The 27,985-nt window shown below is 40.0% G+C and overlaps 1 protein-coding gene across 3 annotated transcripts in view; it reads right to left on the bottom strand.

Moving 5' to 3' along the window:
- Positions 1-27,547, bottom strand: part of LOC132396777 (DNA topoisomerase 1-like) — a 40,491-nt gene extending 12,944 nt beyond the window's left edge. The window contains exons 1-8 of one of the 3 annotated variants that reach the window (XM_059974661.1): positions 27,326-27,436; positions 23,425-23,638; positions 22,285-22,400; positions 19,661-19,782; positions 19,118-19,240; positions 13,582-13,769; positions 9,508-9,652; positions 6,877-7,020 (exon numbers count right to left, since the gene is read on the bottom strand). In XM_059974661.1, coding sequence (XP_059830644.1) covers positions 6,877-7,020; positions 9,508-9,652; positions 13,582-13,769; positions 19,118-19,240; positions 19,661-19,782; positions 22,285-22,400; positions 23,425-23,558 — 972 coding nt within the window. In that variant the 5' untranslated portion in view covers positions 23,559-23,638; positions 27,326-27,436. Of the gene's footprint in view, positions 1-6,876; positions 7,021-9,507; positions 9,653-13,581; positions 13,770-19,117; positions 19,241-19,660; positions 19,783-22,284; positions 22,401-22,818; positions 23,374-23,424; positions 23,639-27,325 lie in introns of those variants that run through there. The other 2 variants (XM_059974672.1, XM_059974679.1) reach the window with 2 other exon arrangements.
- Between the last annotated feature and the right edge of the window lie 438 nt (positions 27,548-27,985).

Below are 27,985 nucleotides of genomic sequence, written 5' to 3'. Positions count from 1 at the left end.
AGCCATGATTGAAAGATGGAGCAGACTCAATGGATCAAATGGCCTAATTCTGCTCCTATGTCTGAAGGTCTAACATTCATGTACCTATCCAAAATCCTCCAAGCTCACATGCACCACTTGCACTGGCAGCTTGTTCCACACTCTCATGACCCTCTGAGTGAAGTAGTTTCTCCTCATGTTCCCATTAAACTTTTCACCTTTCCTATTTAATCCATGACATCTAGTTGTGGTCCCACCCGACCTCAGTGGAAAAAGCCTGTGTGGATTTACGCTATCCACACCCTTCATAATATTGAATTTTCTATGTTCCAAGAAATAAAGTCCTATCCTATTCAATCTTTTCCTCACAATTCAGATCCCCCAGTCCTGGAAATATCCTTGTAAATTTTCCCTGTACTTTTTCAACCTTATTTATTTCTTTTCTGTAGGTAGGTGTCCAAAACTGCACACAATACTCCAAATTAGATCTCAATGTCTTATACAACTTCAACATAATATCTTATCTCCTGTACTCAATACTTTGATTTATGAAGACCAATGTGCGAAAAGCTTTATGACTATTTACCTGTGATGCCACTTTCAATCAATTATGACTCTGTATTCCCAGGTCTTAGTTCTGCCACACTCCTCGGTGCCGTACCATTCACTGTGTAAGACCTAGCCTGGTTGGTCCTCTCAAAGTACAAAGCCTCACTTATCTGCATTAAATTCCATCTGCCATTTTTTCAGCTGGTCCAGATTCAACAGCAAACTCTGACAGTCTACCTTGCTGTTTACTACATCCCCAATTTTGGTGTCATTTGCAAATTTGCTGATCCAGTTGACCACATCATCTAGATCATTGATATAGATTTCAAACACCAGACCCAGCACTGATTCCTGAGGCACTTCACTAGTCACAGACCTCCAGTCAGAGAGGCAGCCTTCTACTACTACTCTCTGGCTTCTCCTGCAAGCCCAAGTGACTGAACCTTCTTGACCAACCTTCCATGCAGGACCATGTCAAATGCCTTGCTAAAGTTCACTTGGAGACCATTTACTGCCTTGCCTTCATCAACGTTCTTGGTAACTTCCTCAAAAAGCTCTACATGATTAGTTGGACACGGCCTACCATGCACAAAGCCATGCTGACCATCTCTAAGCAGTCCATGTCTATCCAAATACTTATATTACCGATCCCTTAGAATACCTTTCCCACTACTGATGTACAATCCAACCTCGCACCCGGGTTAGGTGGATGGGCATTAAAACTCTTCCGCACCTACTCCTCTCCAAATCGCTCAGTCCATCTCCGGCAGCAATACCACCAACTCCATCTGTGATCACAGCACGGCTCATCTGTGAGCCAGCGTCACCCCTACCCGCGATAATTCACGCCATTTTTCTTTAGAAAAGATGTTATATGTCTTTAGTTGAATTTTTTGCCTTCTGAACTACTGTAAGCTGTCTTAAACCGGAAGTTGTAAATACCCCTGCAACTTCTGCACTTGCTTCCCCCAGAGCCCGAGGGAACACACTGTCACACCCTGCGGGCTTATCTACTCTAATTTGCCTCAACACAGTAAATATCTCCTATGTAATCTGTACAGAGTCCATGAAGTCGATGCTGCTTTGCCTCACTTCTAGAGACTATGCCCATTTCCTGAAAAATACAGATGCAAAATTTAATATCTACCCCATTTATTTTGGCTCCACACTTGGATTACCAGTCTGATCTTCCAGAGGATCAATTTTGTCCCTTGCAATCCTTTTGCTCTTAACCCATCTATAGAATCCCTTTGGGTTCTCTTTCATCGTCTACTAGGGCAACATCATGCCTTTTTTTAGCCCCCGATTTCTTTTTTTAAATTGTTTTTTGCACTTTAGACTCCATAACCTCATTTGTTCCTCCCATTTATGCACCTCATGCCCCAATACCAATTGAAAACCAAGGCTCCCTAAAGCAAAAACCAAGGCATCTGCAGATTTCCTCGTGTTTGCTCTCTAAAATTGTTACCTTTACCTTTTATTCTGACAGGCCCATACAAAATTTCACTTTGAAGACCTCCCACTTACTAAGTAGGCCTTTGCCTGAAAACAGCCTGTCCAATCCACACTTGCCAGATCTTTTCTGATACTATCAATGTTGGTCTTTCTCCAATTTAGAATCTCAACCCAAGGACCTAACCTAATTTTTTCATATTTACTTTGAAACTAATGGCATAATGATCACTAGATGTAAAGTGTTCCCCTACACAAACTTTGTCACCTTCCCTCTCTCATTCCCTAACTGTAGATCCAGTATAGCATACTCTTTTGTTAGGACCTCTAGGTACTGATTAAGGAAAATTTCCTGAACACATTTGACAAACATTATCCCATCTAGTCCTTTTACAGAATGGGAGTCCCAGTCGATATGGAAAGTTAAAAATCACCTACTATAAGAACCTTGTTTCCTGCAACAGTCTGATCTTTCTAGAAATTTGTTTTTTTCTAAATTCTGCAGACTTCGGTGGTCTGTAATACAGCCCCATTAATGTGATCATCTTTATTCCTCAGTTCCCCCCATAATGCCTCACTAGATGAGTCCTCCAGTCTGTCCTGACTGAGCAATGCACTGACATATTCCCTGACTAGTAACATCACCCCTCCTCCTTTAATCTCTCCCACTCTGTCACGTCTAGAACAATGGAACCTCAAAATACTGAGCTGTCAGTCTTGCCCCTCCTTCAACCAAGACTTACTAATGGCTACAGCATCATAATTCCATGTATTGATCCACAACTGAGCTCACCTGCCTTTCCTAAGATACTTCTTGCATTGAAATACAGGCAGCTCAGGGTATTAGTTGCATCATGCTCAACCTTTTGATTCCTGACTTTGTCTGAAGTCTTAACAACATTTGACTCCACAACCACTCCACTATCTGCTCTGCCACTCTGGTTCCCATCCCCATGCAACTTGTTTATCAAAACCCATCTCCCCAACCCCATGCAGCACAAGCAAACCTTTCCCACCAGGGTATTTGTCCCTTTCCAGTTCAGGTGCAAACTGCCCCTTCCGTATAGGTTCCCACCTTCCCTGGAACAAAGCACAATGACCTAAAATTCTGATGATTTCACTCCTACACCAACACCTTAGTGACAAATTAAATTGTATAATTCCTGTTTCTGATGTCACTAGCACGTGGTATGAGTATCAATCCTGAGATCACAACCCTGGAGGTCCTGCCCTTTAACTTAATTCCCAACTTCCTGAACTCACTTTGCAGAACCTAGTCACTCTTCCTTCCTACGTCATTAGGACCTACATGGACTGCAACCTCTGGCTGTTCTCCCTCCCACCCCAGAATGCTGAGGATTCAATCTGAGATGCTCTGAACACCGGCACCCAGGAGGCAGCATACCATTCAGGAATTTTGTTCTCATCCATAGAACCTCCTTTCTCTTTCCCAAACTAACAAATCCCCTATCACCACAACTCAGCTCTTCGTCTCCCTACCCTTCTGAGTCACAGAGCCAGACACAGTGGCAAAGACCTGATGACTCTGATTTTCCTCTGCTAGGTTATCTTGCCCAACAGTATCCAAAATGGTATACTTGTTGATGGGAATGGCTCACAGTGGTACTCTACACTGGCAGTTTAACCACTTTCCGCTTCCTGTCACGCTGTTTCCTGTGTCTTGTAACTACCTCTCTATACATCCTGTCCATCACCCTCTCAGCCTCCAGAACAATCCAGAGTTCATGGAGCTTCAGCTCCAACTCATTAACATAGAGTTAATGCAAATGGATGCATTTTTTGTGGGTTTGGTCATTAGAGACACTAGAGGTCTCCAAGCCTTCCCACATCCCTCAAGAAGAGCATTCAACCATCCTGCCTGACATCTCTTCTGTTCTAACTGAGCAAATACAAAGGAGGAAGAACAAGAACCAAACAGTAGGAAAAACCTACCTACAGCTTTTTTGCCATCTCTCACTCAAGCCTCTCCATGCTGAAGCCTCAGAGCCTCAGCCTCAAAATTCCCACCAACATGTCCACTCCTCTTGCCCCTGCCTTAATTTAAATAATTCTTGCCAATCAATCCGAATTGCTGAATGGCCACTGCTCAAAACACCAAACTGCCGTGAGCTGATAATTTACGTAATCAATTGGCAAATCCGTGTGCTGTGTCTTCTCACACTTCCCAACTCCGATTGGCTGCTTGCTCAAGATACCAAAGTGCCGCGAGTTGATGCCTTATGCAGTGAATTGGCAAACCCAAGAGAGCTACGTCTTCTCATGCTTCAGATCTCTGAATGGACGCTGCTCAAAGCTTCTCATCCCTTTGAATGGATTTCTTGAATGAAATATAGTGAAACCACTAAACTGATGTGCATTTCTGCCACTTATGAACTAACCTTGTCAGCTTTGCTGGACAAAGAACAAGCTAAAAACCATCTTCAAAAAAATAAATTCCAGATACGCAAATCCTCTACTCTTTAAAAAGTTATGAAAATAAATAACATTGGTCCTCAGGTCCTAAAAGAGGGAAAGGCTGATATCAATATATCAATGTATGATAGTATCTGGATAAGGTAGATTGTGTGTGACCAGATGCATAAAGTTCTACCCTGTGCCTTGTTTGGCGCATCAGGCAGCAACCTTTCTGTTCCTTTAGCATTTGTCTGTTTTACGACACTGAACTGCCAGTTCGATGCTCAACCCAGCATGGATTGAAAGTGCACAAAGAGCCAGTTGGATTTGAACCTGGAACCTCTTGTTTCAAAGTCCCGAAACAATTATACCACTGGCACAGATGTGACAAAGTGCTTAAGGGACAAGTTACATCTAACATATGGGACTCTTAAGAAAGTAAGAGTTTAGGGCCAGCTTGTTCTGGAAAGATGAAATGAACCTTGGATAAGGGATATTGAAAGCTTGATCAGAAGGGCGAAAATAGCTTATGGCATGCAGAAACTGGAACCAAGCAAGTCTTTCAGGAATACTGAGGATGTAAGGAGGAGTTAAAGGAATTAGGAGGCAAAATGCAAACAATGAAATATCCTTGAGGAAAATTCAGAACTCAAAACACTTTATAAGTATATTAAGGGCAAGAACTATCCAACAGTAGTAATTTAACAATTGTGCCACTTGGTCCATTATACCTGCTCCATCATTTCATCATGGCTGATCCAATTTTCTTCTCAGCCCCAATCTCCTGCTTTCTCCCCACATCCCTTCATGCCCTGACAAATCAAGAATCTATCAACCTCTGTCTTTAATATGCATAAAGACTTGGCTTCCCCAGCTGTCTGTGGCAAAGAATTCCATAGATTCAACACTCTCTGGCTGAAGAAAATCCTCATCTCCATTCTAAAGGGACACCACTCTATTCTCAGGCTGTATTCTCTGGGAAAGATCCTTTCCACATTCACTCTACCAAGGCCTTTCACCATTCATTACATTTCAATGAGGTCACCCCTCATTCTCCTGAATTCTAGTGAATAAAGGTCCAGAGCCATCGAATACGCTTCATATGACAAGCCATTCAATCCTAGAATCAGTTTCATGAAACTCCTTTGAACTATCTTAAGTTTCTGTACATCCTTTCTAAGGTAAGGGGTGCCAAACGTGGCCACAATACTCCAAGTGAGGCCTCACCAGTGCTTTTTAAAGTTTCAATATTACATCCTTGCTTTTATATTCTAATCCTCTTGAACTGAATGCTAACATTGTATTTGCCTTCCTTACCAGACTCAACCTGCAAATTAACCTTTAGGGAACCCTGCATAAGGATTCCTAAGTCCCTTTGCACCTCAGTTTTTTGCATTTTCATTGCTTAGAGATCAGTAATTAGTGTATGAAACTATGGGATGTGAAATCCTACATGAATAAACCTTATTGATATTCACCAAGGACATGATGAAAGCAAGTTAGAGACAGGCATGTTGATAGTCAATGTTAAGGTGAACAGTAAAGCCTTTGATAAGATTTCACATGGTAGGCTGCTATGGAAAGAGACTGCATGGAATCCAGGGAGAGCTAGCTTACTGGATGCAGAATTGGCTTTATGGTAGAAAATGATGCGTACAGAATGATGGTGTAAAGTCAGAGCAACCATGAGCTGAAGGAACTCAGGACTGATGCAGGTTTTAACCTGAAACATCAACTTTTTTCCTCTCACAGATGCTGCATGATAGACTGAGCTCCTCCAGATTGTTGTTTCTTAATCCAGACTCCAGTAACTGTTGTCTCTCATGTCTTCACAGTGGAAGGCTGTTTTTCAGACTGGAGTCCCATGGTCCTAGTGATGTTCCCCAAGGTTCGGTGCTAGGTCCAAATCTATTTTTACAATTTTTGTTAAGTATACAGGAAGGTACTTTTGGTAATCATGTCCTCTCCCTCTACATGCCGAACTTTCTATAGGTTCCTAAAAGACAAATACTTTTTTCCCTGGCTATGCCTGCAACTGAATTATTCACATAACCATATAACAATTACAGCACAGAAACAGGCCATCTCGGACCTTCTAGTCCGTGCCAACGCTTGCACTCACCTAGTCCCACTGGCCCACACTCAGCCCATAACCCTCCTTTCCTTTCCTATCCATATACCTATCCAATTTTAATTTAAATGACAATACTGAACCTGCCTCTACGGGAAGCTAATTCCACACAGCTACCACTCTCTGAGTAAAGAAATTCCCCCTCGTGTTACCCTTAAACTTTTGCCCCCTAACTCTCAAATCATGTCCTCGTTTGAATCTCCCTTACTATCAATGGAAAAAGCCTATCCACGTCAACTCAATCTATCCCCTCATTATTTTAAATGGTCTGTGGAAATGTTAAAAAGGGAAAATGTCATGCATTGTTAATTTAACTTCAATGTGCTAAACAGAAATATAAATTACTATACTTTGTCAATAAAATAAAGTGCCACTGCTCTCTGTCGTGATTTCATTTCCCTTGATTTCCAATCTACACGATATTGACTTCGGATTGCATTAATTCTGCCCTTCAGGCACCGGGCAATTTCATATTTCTGCAGATCCTTTTCACCCTGTAGATTTCAATAGAAAACAATACAATGTCATTTGTGCTTATCAGTTATTTACTAGAGATAATACCTTTTCAACTGAGATCAAGATCCAGAGGCTTTCAGCATCTCAATAGCTAATGTGGAACTCAATACAGGTTTCCCCCTCTTTTTTGCTATTACAAAAGACCTACATTAGTAACCTGTTTTCACATTACAAACTGGATTTTCACTTTTACAAAAAATTTTCTCATAAATTAATGGTTCTTTGCTTTACATCATTTTGGCTTAAGAAAAGTTTCATAGGAATGCTCTACCTTTGTAAAGGGGTGTGGGGTGGGAACACCTGCATTCCATAAATTCTTGGTTCAACCTCATGTTTGTTTTGGGCTAATCTCAAAATTCTATAATCAGTCATTTTGCACTAAAAGCATGAAGGAACTGATAAAGGATCTTCAGGCTTGGGTTTGATGTCTCGGAGGGACCAGAAGTGGACTAGCTGAATTTCCATAGAAGGGGAGTATAATACAAAACTCACCTTTGAGCAAGTCAATCAGTCTCGTCCAGAGAAATTACTTGAATGAGACAGCTACTATCAACTATTCTTTCAACCTTTCAAACACTCAAAGCTGGTGTCAAGAAGAGCTATGAAATTGAAGGAGAAAAAAATGTGTGGGAGCAGAAAGGTGTTGGGGGAAATCAGCTTTCCTGATGACTCTGAAATACGCTCTATACAAAGGTTAGAGACACAGAGCATTGAGACAACCTCTTCTGCCCAACTAGTCAACCTCAATCAAGATGCTTTTCTAAGCCAGTCTCATTTGCCTGTGTTTGGGCTGTTTACTTCCAAACCCCTTCCTGCCTATGCAACTTGTCCAGGTGTCTTTAACATGTTGTTAGTGTACCTGCTTCTACCACTCCCTCTGGCAGCTCATTCTATATACTGACCATCTGCTGAGTGTAAAAATTGCCCCTCAGGTACCTATTACATCTCATTCTACTAACCATAAACTTATGTCCTCTAATTCTTGACTTTTCAAACCTGAGGACAAAAAGTACTGTCCAGGGTTGTCATTATTGAATACCGGACATAAAGATCATTTTGTCCAGGAGCTAGGCAACACTTGACACATTATATTCTTACAGCAGCAGAAATGAATGTCAGCATTTCTATTGCTGATACAGTTCAATCCACTTTCACAACATGTCTAACAAATTCATTGAAGTGCTAGCAATTTTCTTTTCCCCCCAAAGAAATTGTCTGATAGGTAAAATAGTGCTTAATGACTACAGGATTCTTTAAAGGTCTTAATTGATTGTTCATAATACATTATATCAAGTCAATTCCAGTCAAGTTTATTGTTAAATGCACAATGGAAAACTTGCATGCAGCAGCATTACTGGCACGTAATCTACAGATAACACCAAACAAATTATATAAGACAGTGAAGAGAGGAGAAAATTGTATAAAAGCAGCATCTTGACCCAAAAAACCAAAGGCACGTTCAGAGACCGGTCCACTGTTGTGTTAGAGTTGGTCCACAGTGCTCCACTGGTTTGTGCAGGGCAGTTCAAGAAATTGATGGTTTCTCAGCCTGGTGATATGGGACTTCAGGCTTCCATATGCATTGACTGATGCTAGCTACAGGAAGAGGGCCTAATGCCAATGGTAGGATCCTTGATGATTAATGCCACTTTTTTGAGGCAGCACCTCCTGCAGATGCTGTAACAGCTAACCCTGACTAACCCATCCATATCTCTAAATACTCATTTTTATACAAAGGATCAATAAAAGGTCATTAGGTGTAAGAATCCCAAATCAATATTTAAGACAATCTAATCGGATGGAGGTCGAGTCAAGGCATTTACAGGAGGTGCAGTCTCAAGAAGGAAGCAACTAACTTAATTCACCTTATAGTCACGTAATCTTGGATAAGCTTGAGTTTTAATAAAAGAAAGACAATTGGTTACTATAAACGTTGGCAAGTCTATTCCATAAAAGTTAATGTTATTCACTTATGACCAAGTTGTAGAAGGCATCAGGACAGAGCTGGTGGGTGCAGTTGTGGTGCAGTAGGGTCTAGAGTCTTGGTAGAGGGAGCACAAGTATGGGGAGAATGCAGGACATAATCAACTTTAGGGACTACAAAAGTTTTCCTACAAAATTGTACTTAGGGGCAGTGGGGTCTCAGCAAAATACTCTTCAGTATTGTCACGTTGTTTAGTGGGTTTGGTAGACAAATGGAACTATACTGGGTAGGATATCAGAAGAGTTTGGGAGTGGGGGATCTGAAATTCAACACTACTGTTGAATATGCATTTTGACTTGCATATTCTTAATGGACACTTTTAAAGGCTAGTTTATACTGTCAATGTTACTGTTTGTTACAAAAGCCTAAATTCTGTACCAAATCATTCCTGGGAAAGAGCAAATCTGGGGTTGAGAAGGAACAAGTTAAAATAAAGGATAGTGAAATAAATTTTGTAAAGGAATTGCCAAGAAATACACACCTTTAGTTTGGAACTTGGATTGAGCATGATATATTTATTAAGATTCTGGACATTTTCCACCCATGACGCCAACCAAGTTACTTTATTATCGAAACGCACTTCCTTCCAATGATGACCTCGTGGAGGTGTTGGGATCTTTGAATCACTGGATAAAATGTTTAATTTAGAAAAATAAAATTAACAAACAGGTAATATGTCTTAACAAAATAGATTACTCCAAATCAAAAACAGATCATAAATGATGAAATTGTGGTAGGAAAGCCTTAATTTAATGACTTAATCACTTCAAAGTGAATATCCACTGCAAAATTTAGCCTCACTTCCTTCAGAACGACAAGTAATTTAACTATACTTTCCTTTAAAACAATAGTATACTAAAGTGCTAATTCAAAAATACTAACTGAAATGCCGTATCAGACTTTATTTCCCTACTGGAAAACAGGTAGGGAAATTAATCATTACAGATCTGCATCTTTGCTTTTCCAACTGCCTACAAAGTACTTTGTGGTCTTTAACTGATTAAGGAGGGTACTTAAAGTTCAGGACCTCATACAGGGCAGAGAAATCATGGCCTACTTGACACCAATGATGCCTGCTATCAGTTACGCTTCAGAGACCTGGAAAGTCTGTAGAAGGCAGTTAGAAAGACATTGAAAAAATGCTGTCTGCAAAATCCCCCAAATTCCACATTTGGATAATAAAATCAATAACAGTTTTCACTATTAGGCCTCATACCTAGTACATTAAAATTAGTCCACTGATTGATTATTTGGAAACCGGAAACTAGTTCAATGGTGTTGTTTTGTCACACTCCTTTCAACTCATCTGGACACTGGTTCCTGCACTTCCTTCCCACATTGCTTGTTCATCAGAAAATTTATCATAATTCAGTGTGGCATTCAAAATAAATTAAATTATTGGAATTCTGTGTTGGGTAGCAATAAGGAATACCATCCAATAGTCCAGAACACCTGTTGGTTTGGCATCACAGTCCTGAGCGAGTTGGACAACAAAGGTGCATACATACATCAGGATGTTCTTTGTCAGCTACAGCACAGCATCATCAATAAGCTTTAAGATACCTCATTTGCAAGTGGATCCTCTGGTTCCTCACCCCAGTCAGTTCAGATTGGCAACAGCATCTCTCCACGATCTCCATCAGCACATGTGCATCACAACGCTTGTGATTAGCCCCTGCTCTGCTCACTATTCACTTATGACTGCGTGGCTAAGCTCAGCTCCAAACCATATTCAAGTTTACCGATACGTCACAGTCATAGGCTGAATCAAAGGGTGGTGATGCATTAACATACAAGAGGGAGATTGAAAATCTGGCTGAGTGGTGCCATAACAAAATCTTATTCAATGTCAGCAAGACCAAGGAGCTGATTATTGAATGTGGGAGAAGAAAACCAGAGGTCCATGAGCCAGTTCTCATTGGAGGATCAGAGGTAGAAAGGGACAGAAACTTTGAATTCCTTGGCATTATTATTTCAGAGGACCTGACCTAGGCCCAGCATAAAAACCATTACAAAGAAAACATATCAGCACCTCTGCTTCCTTAGGAGTCTGTAGAGATTCATAACGATTTTGATAAACTTCTATAGATATGTAATGGAGAGTTTATCAACTGGCTGCATTACAATCTGGTATGGAAACACCAATGCCCTTGAACAGCAAATCCCACAATAAGTAGTGGATATAGCCTAGTCCACTACAGGTAAAACCCTCCCAGCCACTGAGCACATCGAAATGAAATACTGTTGCCGGAAAGCAGCATCTATCATCAGGGACCCCCATTTCCAAGGATATGCTTCCTGCTTGTTGCTGCCAGCAGAAAGGTGGTACAGGAGCCCCAGGACTCACCACCAGGTTCAGCAACTTCAATGGTGATATTTGTCACACTCCCATTCAACTCATTAGAGTCCTGTTTCCACCCTTCAACTATTAGTCTCTTAAACCAAAGCAGGTAACTTCACTCGCCCAATCATTGAAATGCTCCCACAATCAACGGACTCACTTTCAAGGACTCTTCATCTCAGTTCTTGACATTATTTATCTATTACTTCTCTCTTTTTGTATTTGCAGTTTGTTGTCTTCTGCACGCTGGTTGAATGCTCAAATTGAGTGGTCTTCCATTGATTCTATTATGGTTATTATTCGTCGACTTATTGAGTGTGCCACAAGAAAATAAATCTCAGGGTTGTATGTGGTGACATACATGCACTTTGATAATTTTACTTCGAAATTATTATCTAAGTACATGGAGGCCCTAGCTGCACTCAGTTGGCTACACTGGTTAGACCATGTTGTCTACTTGCTCATTACTTGTATACTTGTAACTAACTATTCTGAGCTATCATGGGGAAGGATCATCAAGCAGGCACAGGAAAAATATTCAAGGATGTGCTCAAAAGAAGAAACTTGACATTCGCATCAACTTTTTGGTATTTCCTCACACAAATGGAGAAGGAATATCAGGAAGGTATGAAGAATGTTGAGGCAATGCACCAGAAACACAACTGCAATAGAAACATTTCACTGTTGGTCAGGAAGAATCACAATCTTCAAATCAGTAAAATTGAATGAATGAGCTAAGGAGTGTGGAAGTTTGTAAACTAAATGTATCTGTTCTTGCCATGCTTTCAAAGGAATTGAGGCAGCCACTTGAATGACTGTTCTTGCAGTCACCATTTTGTGAACGGATTCCTGAACAGTATTGGCTTGATTAAAGCAACTAGAAGTGGCCACAATGAGTTTCCGGTTAATAATTTGCTAAACTTGAGATCGTTTCCAAATAAGAAACCGTTCAGTTATGTACTGTGGAAGGACCACTATGTGACCCGAAGTACCTTGAGCATAGTGTTTGGCTGACCTGGCTAACTTGCTTTGAAATGGTTTGATTCAGAAAACAAAGTTATCTGGGGATGAGCATAATATTGCTTGTGGTCATGGGTTAGACACAGTAAAAAGCTGGCACAGGTCAGTCAGGCAAACCTGAGCCAATGAAATGAAAACACATCAGTATGATCTGATAGGAAAGAGGATGGAGGATTTTGGGAGTAGAATCAGTGAAAACTGGAGACCAACCATTGGGAGGGAAAATGGATGACCCCATGTTGGAAATGTGGAGATTATGTCAGGATCAAGCTTTTCCCCCAGGTTGTTAGACTTCTTAACGCTCTGTTGCCACTTAGCACAATGTACACTGTCTGAATGCCCTGCCACCTCCCCAACTTCCAACTCAGAAACACTCTATTCACACACTGATCACTTTTCATCTTCTTTTGCTGCAGTTTCACGTATTTATACCACCAACTGTTTTATTCCAATAGTGTGAGTAACATTATATTGTCTTACATAAACAGGCACTTCACACTTTATGTCAACATGTCAATCTTCAGGCTATGCCACAAAGAGACTTGTGCTATCTTGTGCCTGTACTGGATTGTAACTATGCGTTGTACGTACTGTGTTTTGCACCTTGGCCCCAGAGGAACAGAATAGACTCCTACTCCCCAGTATTACCTCTTCTATTCTTTGATTATTCAGGGTCAGAGAAACCTGGTGTGTGTGCATACAGATATAACAACAAGCACATAAATAATACAAAACTAGTTAGGTGAACCAATGAAGGTAGATTCTCTCTGTGCCTAACTGATCATTATTCTTGAAGATCGTTACCAGGAACATCGCAATACCTGCCTTTATCTGCAGTTCTCACACGGCCTCAGTAGCCACAAAACCAAAATGGAAACAAGCCATTCCTGATAAACACTGAATACCTAAAAAAGTAACCGAATCCAAAGCAATCTGTTTATCACCCAATCCAAATTTTCTTTGCAACACAAAAGAATGTAAACACAATTTTCTTCATTTAAGGTGCACTAGAATGTTTCCCTTTGTAAACATATTGTTAAACCACAAAGAATATGTGCTCATAAGGAAAAGTGCTTGGACTCATGGCTGAAAAAAGCAAGGTAGAAAGATGAAAAAAAAGAAAGGTATAAATTATATGGTAGCTTCTCTATCAAAAAAAATCTTATTTTTGGATTTATCATGTAATCCATTTACCTACTACAATTGATGATGACATCTTCAGGCATGATCCTTCTCTTCAGTTTTCCCATCTTCGGATGATCACCACGGCCACGAAAAAGCCCTGGTGGCTCGATTTTGAAGTTTGCGATTCTTTCCCGATGCCCATCCATTATACAGTAACCGTACTCCTCGATGATTGCATCTTGCTCCATCTTTAATTTCTGCAAGGAACAGCTGAATTTTCACCCGATAACTCATTGGTTTTCACTTATTTTATTAACTTCTTGTGCTGTTCCCATAAAAAGTTATCCACCCATTATATCTGGATACTATAAGAAAATGGCTGACATTTAAATTATTTTATCATTATAATTATTTTTTTTTTATTTTAATAATTATCTTACCACTAATATTTATCACGTTATCACATAATTAGTTTATTGCTAGCTTTAGTGATTGTTGTATTTATGTGGCCATAACCTTTAGTTTTACAGTTTAGCAAAACTTTCTTAGATTTGAAGATGACCACTATACATCTGCCCAAAGTGAATGTATCTGTGATTTGTGCCCATCACCTTTAATGAAATACCCTGCCTAAGAACTTTCTGAACACATTTACTCTAATTACCACTCAGCTTAGCATTGCTTATATATACAGATTGGAATTCAGATATTATACAAAAAATATTTTTCCAGATTTATATATAAAGGAACTAACATTGACTACTTCAGATCTGATATTATGGTAATGAGAAAGGGATGATTAAAAATCTGTTTCTTAGAGGGTCTTTGTGGATCAGTAATTACAACAGGAGTTAAAAAAAAACTGGAAATGATTTAGTTTTATCCAAAACTATCAGAATGAAGAAAACTATGAAGGGATATTTATCTAATGATACAGTATGTAGAAAGCCTTTCTGTCTTTCAAGCTACACCAACACAGCAATCACACAATCTCAATTAATGCTAACCTGATCATGGGGACAATTAACCTACACTGTACGTCTTTGGACTGTGGGAGGAAACTGGAGCACCTAGTGAAAACCCACACATTCCGTGGTGAAGGTGTACAGGGACTCCTTACAGAACGGTGCCAGAATTGAACTCTGCACTCTGGAAAGCCCCAAGCTGTAATAGTGTCGTGCTGTTACGCTACAGTGGTGCCCAAAATATATTAGAGGTATCAGCAAACAAAGCCAAAAATATCCTGCAGGAAAAGTGGCTCAGTCGTCGCCATCAAAATAAGTTAATTATAGTACTTTTTTTTTTACAAGGGAAAAGACAGCCTTTCCATAATAAAAAACTTGAACCATAAGCTTTGATTTTTCAGAATTCTGTGGACATTTTTCAAGGCATTGACAAATAAAACAATGAGATTATGGTAGCAGGAAACAAATGTCGACTAGGCAATAAATGTTCTAGATGTGAAACAAGGAAAGGAATAGCTAAAGTTAATAGGGGTTCTTTACCAGCCAAGGCAGCAGAAATTATATTGGCCAATAAAAGATACAAGCAGTAACCACAGAGAGATCTACAAGTATAGAATGAATGACCAAATAAATTAGTGCTAGTAATACAAACTAAACAAGAATTATTAGACAAAATTAGACTGCACAGTACTGGTGAGGAGTCTTAAGCCATGTTAGCATTCAGTTCGCGAGGACTAGAATATAAAAGCAAGGATGTAATACAGAGCCTTTGTAAGACATCGTCAGGCCACTTTTGGAGTATTGCGAGCAGCTCTGGGCCCTAAATCTAAGAAAGGATATGCTTGTATTGAAGAGGATCCAGAGGAAGCTTACAGGAATGAACAGGACATTTAATGGCGCAAGGCCTGTATTTACTGGAGTTTAGAAGAACAAGTTGAAACCTATTGCATATTGAAAGACCTAAATACAGCTGATGTGAAGATGTTTCCATTAATGGGAGAGTCTAGGACAAGAGGGTATAGCCTCAGAATAGATGGGCATACATTTAGAAGAGAGATGAGGAGGAACTTTTTCCAGAGGGTGCTGAATCTGTCAACTGTGGAATATACTTACAGCAGAGGTTCTTGAATAGTAAGGGTGTCAAAGGATATAGGGGGAAGGCAGGAGAATGGCATTGAGGGAGATAATAAATTAGCCGTGATCGAACGGCAGAGCAGACTTGATGAGCCAAATGGCTTAATTCTGCTCTTATGTCTCATATCAACATCAACTGTGTAATGATTAATGGATAGAATAAACAGGTCCTTGTTCATGATTGTCTGGAAATTAACATATTTGTACAGTAACAAATTAGGAAGGCAATTAACCCTTATTATAAAAGGATTCAAGTATAACTGATGAAAAAAACCTGCAGGTGCTGGAAATCTGAAAAATAAACAGAAAATATTATAAATATTAAGTAGATTAGGCAACATCTGTAGAAAGAGAAATGAGAGTTTATGTTTCAGGACTAAGAAACTCAGTAAACTCTGTTCTTTCCACAAAAGAAATGCTTTGCTCCAGTTATATAGATTGATGATTATACAGGATCTGGAATATTATGCACTGGTCTGGTCTCCTTACTTACTTGTGATGAAAGACATGCAAATTGACTGATGGGAGTAGTCAGGATTCATCATAAGACCAATTAATCAGATTAGGTTCAAATTCTCTCAGGTTAGAAGCATCTATTGTCTCATTGCAATGTACAAAATCTTAAAGAAGATGTGGAATATGTTTTCCTTTGCTAGGGTGAGTAGAACTGAAGATTTAATCTCAAAATAAAGAGCTGGTCATTCTTCCAGCGATGAGAAATTCCTTCACCTTGAGATTTGTGAAACTCTGGAATTTTCCGCTCTGTGGAGGCCTAGTCACTGAGTCTATCCAAAGAATACTGATAATATATTAAAGGAGTCAAGAGATGGGATTAGTGAAGCAAAATGCACTGACACAGAAGCCCAGCCATAATCTTAAATACAGTAGAGAAAGCACAGGGAGCCAAATAACACAAGGAAAAAGGTAGGCTACTTGGCCTCTCATGCTTGACTTTCCATTCAAGATTAAATAAAGTCCATATTCTCTTTACATCCTTAATAATTGATCTACTCCAAATGTGGTTCAGCTAATAATGATTTGGAGCAGGTTAAATACTTTGGATAGTCAAACTCTTCAAGGGCTTCCAGCCAGGTACAGATATTGATTATAACCAATGTTTGGATGACAAGTTCAGCCATCTTCACGCTGTTTGGGGGCGGGGGGGGGGGGGGGTTGAGAGAAGAGAGAAGATAGATGTCCTAAAAGAGGAAAACCACAATGGTCATGTCTCTGGCACCGAGTCTGGCTCTGCAGCTCCAAGAAGGGGTTGAGGGAGGAGAGAAGAGGCGAGCTGTAGTAATAGAAATCACATTGGTTAGGCACACAGAAAGGAGGTTCCGTGGACAAGAACAAGATTCCTGGATAGTATGTTGCTTCTTGACTACCAGGGTCAGGGACATCTCAGATCACGCCCACAGTATTCTTAAGTTGGGGGCAGTGGGGTTCATGTTTGTACCAATGACGTGGCTAGGATGGGTAATAAGGTCCTGCAAAGAGAGCTCAGGGAGTAAGGCAACACACACAAAGTGCTGGAGCATCTATAGAAAAGAGCACAGTCAATGTTTTGGGCTGAAATCCTTCTGCAGGACTCCACTACCTGTTCTGGCACTCTGGTTTCTGTCCCCCTGCAACTCCTCCCATCCCTCCCCCAACCTGTGCAGCACCAGCAAACCTTCCTGTTAGGATACCCCCCCCCCCCCCCCAGTGCAAACTGTCCACTCTGTATAGTTGCCACCTTCCCTGGAAGAGCCCAATAATCCAAAAATCTGGAGCCCTCCCTCCTGCATCACCTCCTTAGTCACATGTTAAAACTATATGACCTTCCCATTTCTAGCCTCACTAGAACGGGGCATGGGTAGCAATCATGAGATCACAACTCTGGAGGCCCAGTCCTTTCACTTTGTCCCTGTGGAGAAGGATATTGTTAAGCCTAAGTACAAGGTCAGGAATCAAAAGGTCAAGCATGGTGGAACTCAAGTTCTGAGCTACATATATTTCAATGCAAGGAATATTGTAGGAATATTGAGCTTAGGACATAGATCAGCAAATGGAATTATGACACTGTAGCCATTAGTGAGGGGCAGGACAGGCAACTCTCAACGTTCCAGAGTTCTATTGCTTTAGACATGATAGAGCGGGAGAGAATAAAGGGCGAGGGGCGGCATTAATAGACAGGGAAAATGTCACTTCAGTGCTCAGTCAGGGCAGATTGGAGAGCTCATTAGTTTCAAGGTAATTATGGACAGAAACAATCTAATTCTTGGGCTGAGATTCTAAATTGGTATAATAAAGGATATGGCAAGTTTGGATTGGGATCAGTTGTTTTCTAGTAAATGCATACTTGGTAAGTGGGAGGCCTTCTAAAGTGAAATTTTGAGAGTACACAGTTTGTATGTTCCTGTCAGAATCCTGTCAGGCAAGGATTAACAGGCTTAAGGAACCTTGGTTTGAGAGATGTTTAAGAAAGAGGAGGTGCACTGCAGGTAGGAACAAATGAGGTAGTTGGAGTATAAGAAATTGAAGAGAATACTTCAGGAAGTCAGCAGGACTGAAAGAAGACGTGAGGTTGCTCTAGCAGACAAGGTGAAGGAGAATCCCAAGGGTCTCACAGATACATTAAGAGCAAAAGGATAACAAGGGGCAGAATTGCTCCCCTGGAAGATCAGAGTGGAAATGTATTCATAGAGTTAAAAGAGATGGGAGAGATCTTACATGGATTTTTTGCATCTATATTTAGTCAGGGCACAGACACAGTCTATAGATGCGTGCAATGCAGCAGCGAGGTCATGGCTCCTGTACAGATTACAGAGGAGGCGTTTGCTGTCCTGTTCCAGTTGATGGGACTTAGCACATTAATGGTTCAGCACAGACTAGATGAGCCAAAGACTGTTTCTTGGCTGTAGTGTTCCATGTTTCTATAATTCCAGATATTCATTACCCTCCAGGAAAGGAAATTTTAATGCAAATCAGTTTAAATGACTGATTCTTTATCTTGTAATATGACATCCCCACAAGCATCTTATCATCTATCCTTTCAAGTCCCCTAAGGAATCATTTATGTTTGAATAAACTCATCCCTCATTCTTCCAAAGTGAGTTGGATAAAAGTGTAGAAGACCTTTAACTTGAGAACAAATCTCCTAAACTGATGATTGAGAAATGGGAGTTCTTTTATTTGGCAAACAGCACACGTAATTTACCAGCTTTAAGTTTTTCCACAATCATTTTAGAGCACCATAGGCTCTAGCTGGGTTTTTTTTTTATTATGTTTTTTTTTCCTCTCCCTTTTTGAGCAAGCAGAATATTTATTTATTACCTTCTAACCTTGTACAATAAGTTTCATTTAAAGTCAAAGGTTTGAATTTAACTGAGACTGTATAGACTTTGTAGGTTCACTAAAATGGCTTTCCAGGGATGCCACTAATAGAATTATGCTGTACCTCATCATAAATTATCTTAGTGATTGGATAATTGAAGTAATTTTCTACTTGACAAACACGCTTCTACCTGTTTTTCTTCCTTGAGCAATCCTTTTCTGGCCTCTGCTTTTTCAGTAAAGTATCGATGGATTTCTGTGAAATCACATTTATTTAGGTCTCTGATTATCATCCTCTCTGAGCTGCTCATTTCCTGTAACCAAAAGCAAATCCAAAAGTAAATGAGATACAATTAGAAGAGGATCCACCGCTCAGATCAGGTCAAACATGTAGTTACATTGCTTTCAGACTTGTTATGCCAAAACCTTAGTATCTAGGCTCAAGTTGTTTTGTGTTAAATAAAGTCATGGAGTAGTGGCATTGCACATCACTTGCAATGACTTGTATTTGAAATTCAGTGACTAATTCACAGCAAATTCAGCAACTAAATAACATACAACTTCAAAAAGAGATTTCAAATGGGACATGAGCACATGAGAAAAAAGGATAGTATCAGGTCTGCCGTAATGACGATGCCTGAGGCATCATGGTTAAATAATTATGTGGCTATCAGCCACATAATCTACAAGCAACCCCTCCCCCCCCACGAAAATCAAATTAAAAGGACACACACCTGCCGCCAGTCCTCAAAAAAGTTTTGTCTGAAAATTGCCTTTGTGGTGTACTCGTGATCCAGCATCTTCGCAAAGAAGGAGGCCATTTCTTCTGCTGTAGGAGTCAGCTTCATTTGATTGCCTTTTAAAATTATTTACAAAACAAGCTATCAAAATTAGAGAGGCAAATAACAGCTATTGCAAACTGAAGAGGTGAAATCACATTTAAACTGGAATAAAATTAAGGAAATATCTGACTACCTTGTAATTTTATTTTGCAGAACTAGAAACTAATACAGAATCTAAAATTGATAAGCAAATAACTGCAGATGCTGGAAAGTGAAATGCAAACAAAATGTAAAGGACACAGCAAATCAGGCAGCAACTGTGGAGAGACAAGACCATCTTTTCAGATCAATAACCCTATGTTTATTCTGAAACATGACAATTTTCCCTTTCTGACCTGCTGAGTATTTCTAGTACTTCAGTTCTTTTAAAATTTTTGTTGCAGATCTGATGCCCAATCACCTAACTATTCACAAACTGCCTGCCTTTTCTTCTCAGATACTGAAGTTATGCCCATGCACAATGTGCAAATTAACTCAAATGAGTACAAATTACAAAAATGAGAAAAGCCTCCTTCAGATAGTGGAATCTGGTCCATGTAAATAAAGCAAAGGTACAAGTGCAATAAGGGAGATATCATCTATCTGCTGAGATGGATACATACTATCTAGTGGAAATCTTTGAAAAGAATACATTTCTTGTGTCTGTACTGCTGATGATCTTTTTTTAAACTGAAGTATGACAGTCAATCATTCATTTTATCCTGAATACCACCTCAAAAAAAAAGACAAACAGAGAACATGAAAATACGAAATCTTTAAATAAAAAAGGGGATACAGCTAGATATTTCCAATGAGAAAGTAAGACAATGGAAGGAGAACCAATAGTTCCACAGGAAATGGCAGATTTTGGTCAACCTTTTATACTATTCAACCTTCCATTCCTGAAAGGCTAGTGTGGTATTCAGTCCTGACCTCAGATGATGACTATTCATTTACACATTTGCTGCGACAGCAATGTTTTTTTTGCCAGGTGTTCTGGCTTCCATTTGCATCTTAAAAGTGTACTGGTAAGTTAATGGCAAAGTTACAAAAAGATCAAGTGGTAGTAGACAGGCATCACCGTGAATAACTCTCCATTAACACTCGGATTCCCATACTCCCTGGCGAGAAGCAACTGTGCCACTCTCACTGGTTAATTCACTGAAGCTTTGAGTCTTGTGGTTCAAATCCCAAAGCTGGGAATGTTGGCCTAAAGGGGGCGGAGGTCACATCATTCACATGTCCCAGTTCCTGAATCCAAAACAGACATTCTGATTTCAATAGATTGAGGGAAAGATTCAAGCACATGCTCAATGAACTGCACTGTCCACTTACACCTATCTGATTAACTAACCTGCAGGATCATAGAATATGGAAGGCAAAAAAAATCAGAGCACTCAAAGGAAACCCAATCACAGGGACAACACTGAAAGCATCAGGTGATCAAATATTTCTTTGAGACACATTTTGCATCATGCAAAATAACCACACTGCATACAAACTATTTGAATTATAACCACTTGCAATCTGAATTTGCAAATATGTCAATTTCATCATTTCCCTAATCTAAGTACTTGAGAAAATTTGAGAATTTTCATTTTTATACTCCACAAGCATAGAGAAAAGCAGCTTCCTCACAAATGATTTCATTTGACACTCTGGAATCATTGAGCAATACATGACAGATATGCAGAACCTTCTGCCAAGTCCATACCAAACACAGTTCCAAGGGTTGATCACCTTCAAACTTCTGGTATCATGATGACTTGCTCAGGCACAGCAGCCTCTCTGGGTCCAAACAAAGGTGCCCAGTTCATCCTTTACTTCTTTAATATCACAAGTGTCAAGTATTGCAGGTCTACCCCACCAATGAGTTGCTTGATAGCAGTGGAGCTAGACTTGTTACGTGCCGTGCTGTCTGTTGCCTGCTATAGGAAGGTGTCCGAGGCAGTGCGCGGTCTAACAAAGCATTGCAAATTATTGTTCCGGATGTATTTCTTGTGATTGCTAGATCCTGTTGGGCAATGATAGTGTAGAAATACAGGAAATTCAGTTCATTGGTTCTTTGATGAGACTGGCAGCGTGGGAACTGGGCAGCCTTGGCCATTACGCTCACCATGCCCTCATGCAGCAAGGTTGCCTGTAGTAGCCATCCAGGGGAGGTTGAGAGCAGAGGCCCAGTGGAGTCTAAATTCATGTATATGGTTGAATGACAACTAAACTTGAACTTGGTGCTCACCCAGTTAGCTCCAATTTCCTGCATTTGGCCCATATCCCTCTAAGCCACACCCTCCATATACATATCTGTGTTTTTTAGATGATACTATTGAACCTGCCTTAACCAGTTCCTGACAGTTCATTCTTGATGTTCACCACCAACCCTCTGCATGAAAAAGTTACCCCTCAGATCCCATTTAACTTTCTCCTCTCACCTTAAATTGTCATCACTGTTCTATTTAATGACAAATTCTAGAATATTATTATGAACCAACCCAGACTACTGGTGCATTAAGAACTGGCAGCACAATACTACTCACCATTATAATAGAAATTGACACCTGAGGGAAGGTTCTCATATTCAGGTGCAAATAATGGACCTTTATGTTCCAGAAACATCCATTTTACACCATCTCCATAGATTTCCTCTTCCCACCTGATGATAAAATTCCACAGGGAGCAGGTTAGATCAGACCATTTTACTCCCCAATAACTAATGTTTAAGTTAAGGAAAAGATCATCAACCAATTAGTATTTCTCAATGCACCCATAAGGAACAATTCCCTTTTGCTTAAATAATTATGATGTGAAGGATCCAGGTACATTACTTACTTTATCCTTTTCAAATGCTGGACCATGATACAACTCCTATCCCCAGCCCTTCCAGAGTTTCAAAATGTGCTATATTACAATTTATGAGGCAAGATTTAGACCACTTGAACCAATGAAGGCACTCTTCCTCCCACCCCTCCCCCAATTGTGAAATATAGTCGGCCCTCCTTATCCGCGGGGGATTGGTTCCGAGACCCCCCACGGATACCAAAAAACGCGGATGCTCAAGTCCCTTATTTAACCTGGCTCCATGCGGCGCTCTTTAGGACCCAGCAGAACCCCGGACTTTATTTAACATGTCTCCGTGCGGTGGAATTAGGACCCGGCGCCGCAGCTCTGAATCCGCAACATTTCTGTTCAGGAAAATAATCACGATCACAATTGAAAATAAGGTGGAAGCAATAAAGTGATCAGAAAGAGGTGAAACGCCACTGGTCATTGGAAAAGCGTTAGGCTACAGTTGGTCAGCGATCGGAACAATTTTAATGGAGCATGTGAAAGGCCCTGCCCTGATGAAAGCTACAATTATTACTAAGCAACGCAGTGGTTTAATTATTGAAATATGCATGTTTCTTAAGTGTTTTATATGCATAGAAAGGTAAAATATGTACTATATACTAAGAAAAATGTTTGACTAACTGACGCTAAATAATACCGGATGTACCTGTTCCGACTTCAAATCTGACTTAAGGATGGACTCAGGAAAGGAACTCGTTCATAACCCGGGGAATGTCTATACTTTTAAGTCATTTCTAGATCACTTATAATACCTAATACAATGTAAATGGTATGTAAATTGTTGTTATACTGTATTGTTTAGAGAATAATGACAAGAAAAAAGTCCATACATGCTCAAACAACAAGTGCTGGAGAGAGAACTTCTGGGTTTTCCCAGTCCGCAGTTGGTTGAATCCGCGGATAAGGAAGGCTGACTGTACTGTACTTGCTGGAGATTACAGCCTTTAGCCTTTTTATTGTTCATTTATCCTGTTTGTTGATTCAGTGCAATTCTGTTGCTGCAATAACCAGTTAAGGAGATACTCTCTGGACAAGTGTTGGCCCCTGTGATTATACCGGAATGCATCTTTGTTACATAAGTCAGTTCTTGATCTTAGAATGATTGTCATTTAAGAAAACTTGCAGTTCAGATACATTATTTGATTATCAGCTAGCTTGAATGTGAAAACTAGGCTAAAATATTGTCTATAAATGTGTGCAAATGCTATGCTCACTGGATACGTTCAGAGTTGAATGAAATGTATTCTACTACCATTGAGGAAGATAAAAATAACACTTAGAAATTGGATTTCACAAGTCCTTGATTATGAAGAAAACTGGGGAAAAAAGGTAGGGACTTGCAGAATCCACATAACTTCCGAACTCCTTGGTGCAACTGAAACACCTATGCACAGAAGACTGGACATACACAGTGACATAAAGAACCGAATATTTGTTTGGGAAGCACTTTCATAATTGTCATTTGTGTAATCTATGCTGTCCTTGGGAAATTCATGCAAAAGTAAGCCTTTAAAATGCTTGGTGCTTGAATCAGCATGATTTAAGAACTTGCACCACCAGGTCAAGTAGGTTCTCTGAAACAAACTCCAGGTTTGTCCATTAAATTAATTTACTGTAATTTCTCAGCTGACCACACCTGCTGCAATTCCAGTAGTAAATACAATACGGTCCCGTAATTATTCATCCCACATGACATTCATTCACCAGGACTGAAAACAAAAGCTTTCCGGAGTAAAGCAAAATAATATAGCACAGGAAAAGCTGCTCAGCCCAAAGTGTTATGCTGCCTAATTAAACTAAATCCTTCTGCATATAGACCACATCCCTCCTTTTGCTGCAGGAGCCTCTTAAATGCCCCATTATGTCTGACTCCACTATAACCCTTGATAGCACATCCAGGAATCCACTAATCTATGCTAACAGTTCTCTTTTGAACTTTCCCCCCATTCATTTTGGGCTGAGCAATGTAACTGTGTGCAAGTATTTTAACCCAGGAAAAATTATATTGGCTGTCTATCTAGGTCTCTCAATTTTACAACTTCCATCAAGTCTCCCCTCAGCTTCTGCCATTCCAGAAAAAATACAAGTTTGTCTAACCTCTCCTTTTAAGCACCTGCCCACTAAGCAGCATTCTGGAAAACCTCTTCTGCACCTCTCCAAATCCACCACATCCTTCTCATATTATGAGGGGATCACAATTGAATGCGATACCTTTGGTGCAGGTAAATCAGTTTTATAAACCTGCAACACAACTTCCTGACTCTTGAACTCATTGCCTCAATTAATACAGCCATGCATGCCATACACGTGAGATTCTCCAAATGCAGAAAATCTTGAGCAACAGGCACAAACTGCTGGTTGAACTGAAGTCAGGAAGCATGCAGGGGAATAAACAGTCTAAATTTCAGGCTGAGACCCTTCATCAGGTCTTGAAAGGAAAGGGGGCAGAAGCCAGAATAAGGTGTGTGGGAGTGGGGGGGTGGAGAAGTTAAATGCTGGCAGCAGATGAGAGGGAGGTGCATGGCTGGGGGAGGGGATGAAGTGAGAAACAGGGATGGCATAGGTGGAAAAGGTAAAGGGCTAAAGAAGAAACTGACCCTACCTATAAAAAGTATTCACCTCCCCCTTCCCCCAGAAGTTTTCATGATTTATTGCTTTACAACATTGAATCACAGTGGATTTAATTTGGCTTTTTTTGACACTGATCAACAGAAAAAGACCTTTTTATGTCAAAGTGAAAACAGATCTCTACAAAATGATCTAAATTAATTACAAAAATAAAGTTAATATAAATACAAATTAATTGCAAAAGTATTCACCCCTTCAGGTCAGTATTTGGCAGCACCTTTGGCAGCAATTACAGTCTTGAGTCTATACGGATAGGTCTCTATCAGTTTTGCACATCTGGATACAGCAAGATTTCCCCATTCTTTACAAAACTGCTCAAGCTCTGTCAGATTGTATGAGGATTGTGAGTGAACAGCCCTTTTCAAGTTCAGCCACAAATTCTCAATTGGATTAATATCTCGGATTCTGACCTGGCCACTGTTTTTAAGCCATTCCTGTGTAGCTTTGGCTTTAAACTTGGGGTCATTGTCATGCTGAGAGAGAAAAAAATCTCTCAGGTCGTTGTTCTCTTGCAGAATACTTCAGGTTTTCCTCCAGGATTTCCCTGTGTTTTGCTGCATTCCTTTAACCATCTACCTTCACAAGCCTTCCAGGGCCTATAGCAGCGAAGCATTGCCACAGCATGATTTAGCCACCACCATGCTTCACAACAGGGTTGATGTGTTTTTGATGATGTGCAGTGTTTAGTCTGATGGCTTAAAAAGCTCAATTTTTGTTTCATCAGATCACAGAACCTTCTTCCAGCTGACTTCCAAGTCTCCCACGTACCTTTTGGCAAACTCTAGCTGAGATTTCATGCGAGCGTTTTTCCACCCCCCCAACAGTGGCTTCCTCTTTGCCCTCTCCTATAAAGCTGTGACTAGTAAAGCACCCAGGCAACAATTATATGCAGTCTCTCCCAATTTAGCCATTAAAGCTTGTAACCCCTCCAGAGTTGTCATAGGTCTCTTGGTGGCCTCCCTCACTAGTCCCCTTCTTGCAAGGTCACCCAGTTTTTGAGGATAGCCTGCTCTAGGCCGATTTACAACTGTGTTACATTCTTTCCATTTTTTGATGATTGATTTAACTGTACTGCAAGGGGTATTCAGTGACTTGCAAATGTTCTTGTATCCATTCCCTGACTTGTGCTCGTCAATAACCTTCTCATGGAGCTACCTGGAGCCTTATTTTCATGGGATACTTTCTGCCAGGATACAGACTCTCCAGCAATTGGACCTTCCAGATACAGGTGTACTATTTTACTACAATCATCTGGACTGCACAAAGCTCTCTGACAACCATCTCTCAATTTAACTAATTATACGACTTCTAAAACCAACTGCTGCACCAGTGATGATTTGGTGTGTCATGCTGATGGGGTGGTGGGTGAATACTTATGCAGTTATTTTGTGTTTTGTATTTGTTACTAATTTAGATCACTTTGTAGAGATCTGTTTTCACTTTGAAACAAAAGGGTTTATTTTTCTGTTGATCAGTATAAAAAAAACAATTAAATTTCCTGTGATTCAATGCTGTAAAACAATAAAGCATGAAAACTTCCGGGGGGTGGGGGGGGGTGAATACTTTTCACAGGAAGTGTAATTTCTTTACAGACGGTGAACCATGGAAGGAAGGGAAGGAGAAACAGAGGGAGGTAAATACACAAAATGCTGGAGAAACTCAGCAGGTTGGATAGTATCCAAGGCAAGGAATAAAAAGTTAATGTTCCAGGCCAAGAGGGAGGTAATGAATAGGGTGAGAGGGTAATCACAATGGGGAATGGAAAAATGGGGGGGGGGGGAAGGAAGAAAGGTAGCATCCTAAAAACCTCTTCTGCATCCTCTCCAAAGCCCCCATATAGCTAGAATGTGATACGCTTTCTTTACGACCTTATCAAATCATGTAGACGTTTTCAGGGAACTACAGACTTCAACCTTACTTACATACATACTATACATCACCACTGTCAAATGTCCTGTTATTAACTGCACTGTTTCTCTTTACAGTGACTAGCATAAAATAAATTAGAAATGCTTTAACCAATAAATATTGATAGACAGCTTGGTTTTTGAAAAAAAATCCACTACTAATCAATTTGCTGCAGAATGGAAAGCTGCAACTTACCTCTTCAATGCAATGTGTAAATTCCGAGCAAGAGCAATTGAGCTCCTTAAAGTGCTCCAAGATAAGCAAGCATGCCTAATGTCGAAGTTAATAAAGGCAACTTTTGTCAGAGAGCTCACAGCTCTGAACATAACACTGGCTGAGGGTTGATATCCTTATGCTTAGACTGCCTCCAAAGCACTATTGATAAAATACTTGTCATTTTCTGTTTTGAACTTTCAACTAAGAAACACTTCCTGTGGCTCTACTAATTTAGTTCCCCGCACCACACAAAAAATGTGTGCATTAAAACTGATCCTGCAGACAAAAACTACCTTCACCTTCAGTTCCTATTAAGATTTGTTATCTGAGCAAACAGACAGGGAGATTAGAACATGAGAGATAAGGAACAGCTTCAGTTACTGTTGGTAGCTTCAATATTTTGAATCATTTTGGAATATTTCTTTGCAAAATATCATACATTTTTAGATGCTTCCATTAAAGTGTGAATTTCAAATATTGTATATTATTGCTACAGAATTTCCATGCCACTAAACCTTCCAAAATTACTGATGCAATAAAGCCTGAATTGACAGTTAATACCTGCCTCAATCATAGCACCTTTACTTCAGAAACATGAAGATGCACGGTCAAGATTCTATGCCGATTACCTAAAATTAT

The sequence above is a fragment of the Hypanus sabinus genome, chromosome 1, assembly GCF_030144855.1.
Source record: "Hypanus sabinus isolate sHypSab1 chromosome 1, sHypSab1.hap1, whole genome shotgun sequence".
Classification (NCBI taxonomy): domain Eukaryota; kingdom Metazoa; phylum Chordata; class Chondrichthyes; order Myliobatiformes; family Dasyatidae; genus Hypanus; species Hypanus sabinus.
This window is presented reverse-complemented; position numbering and strand designations above follow the sequence as displayed.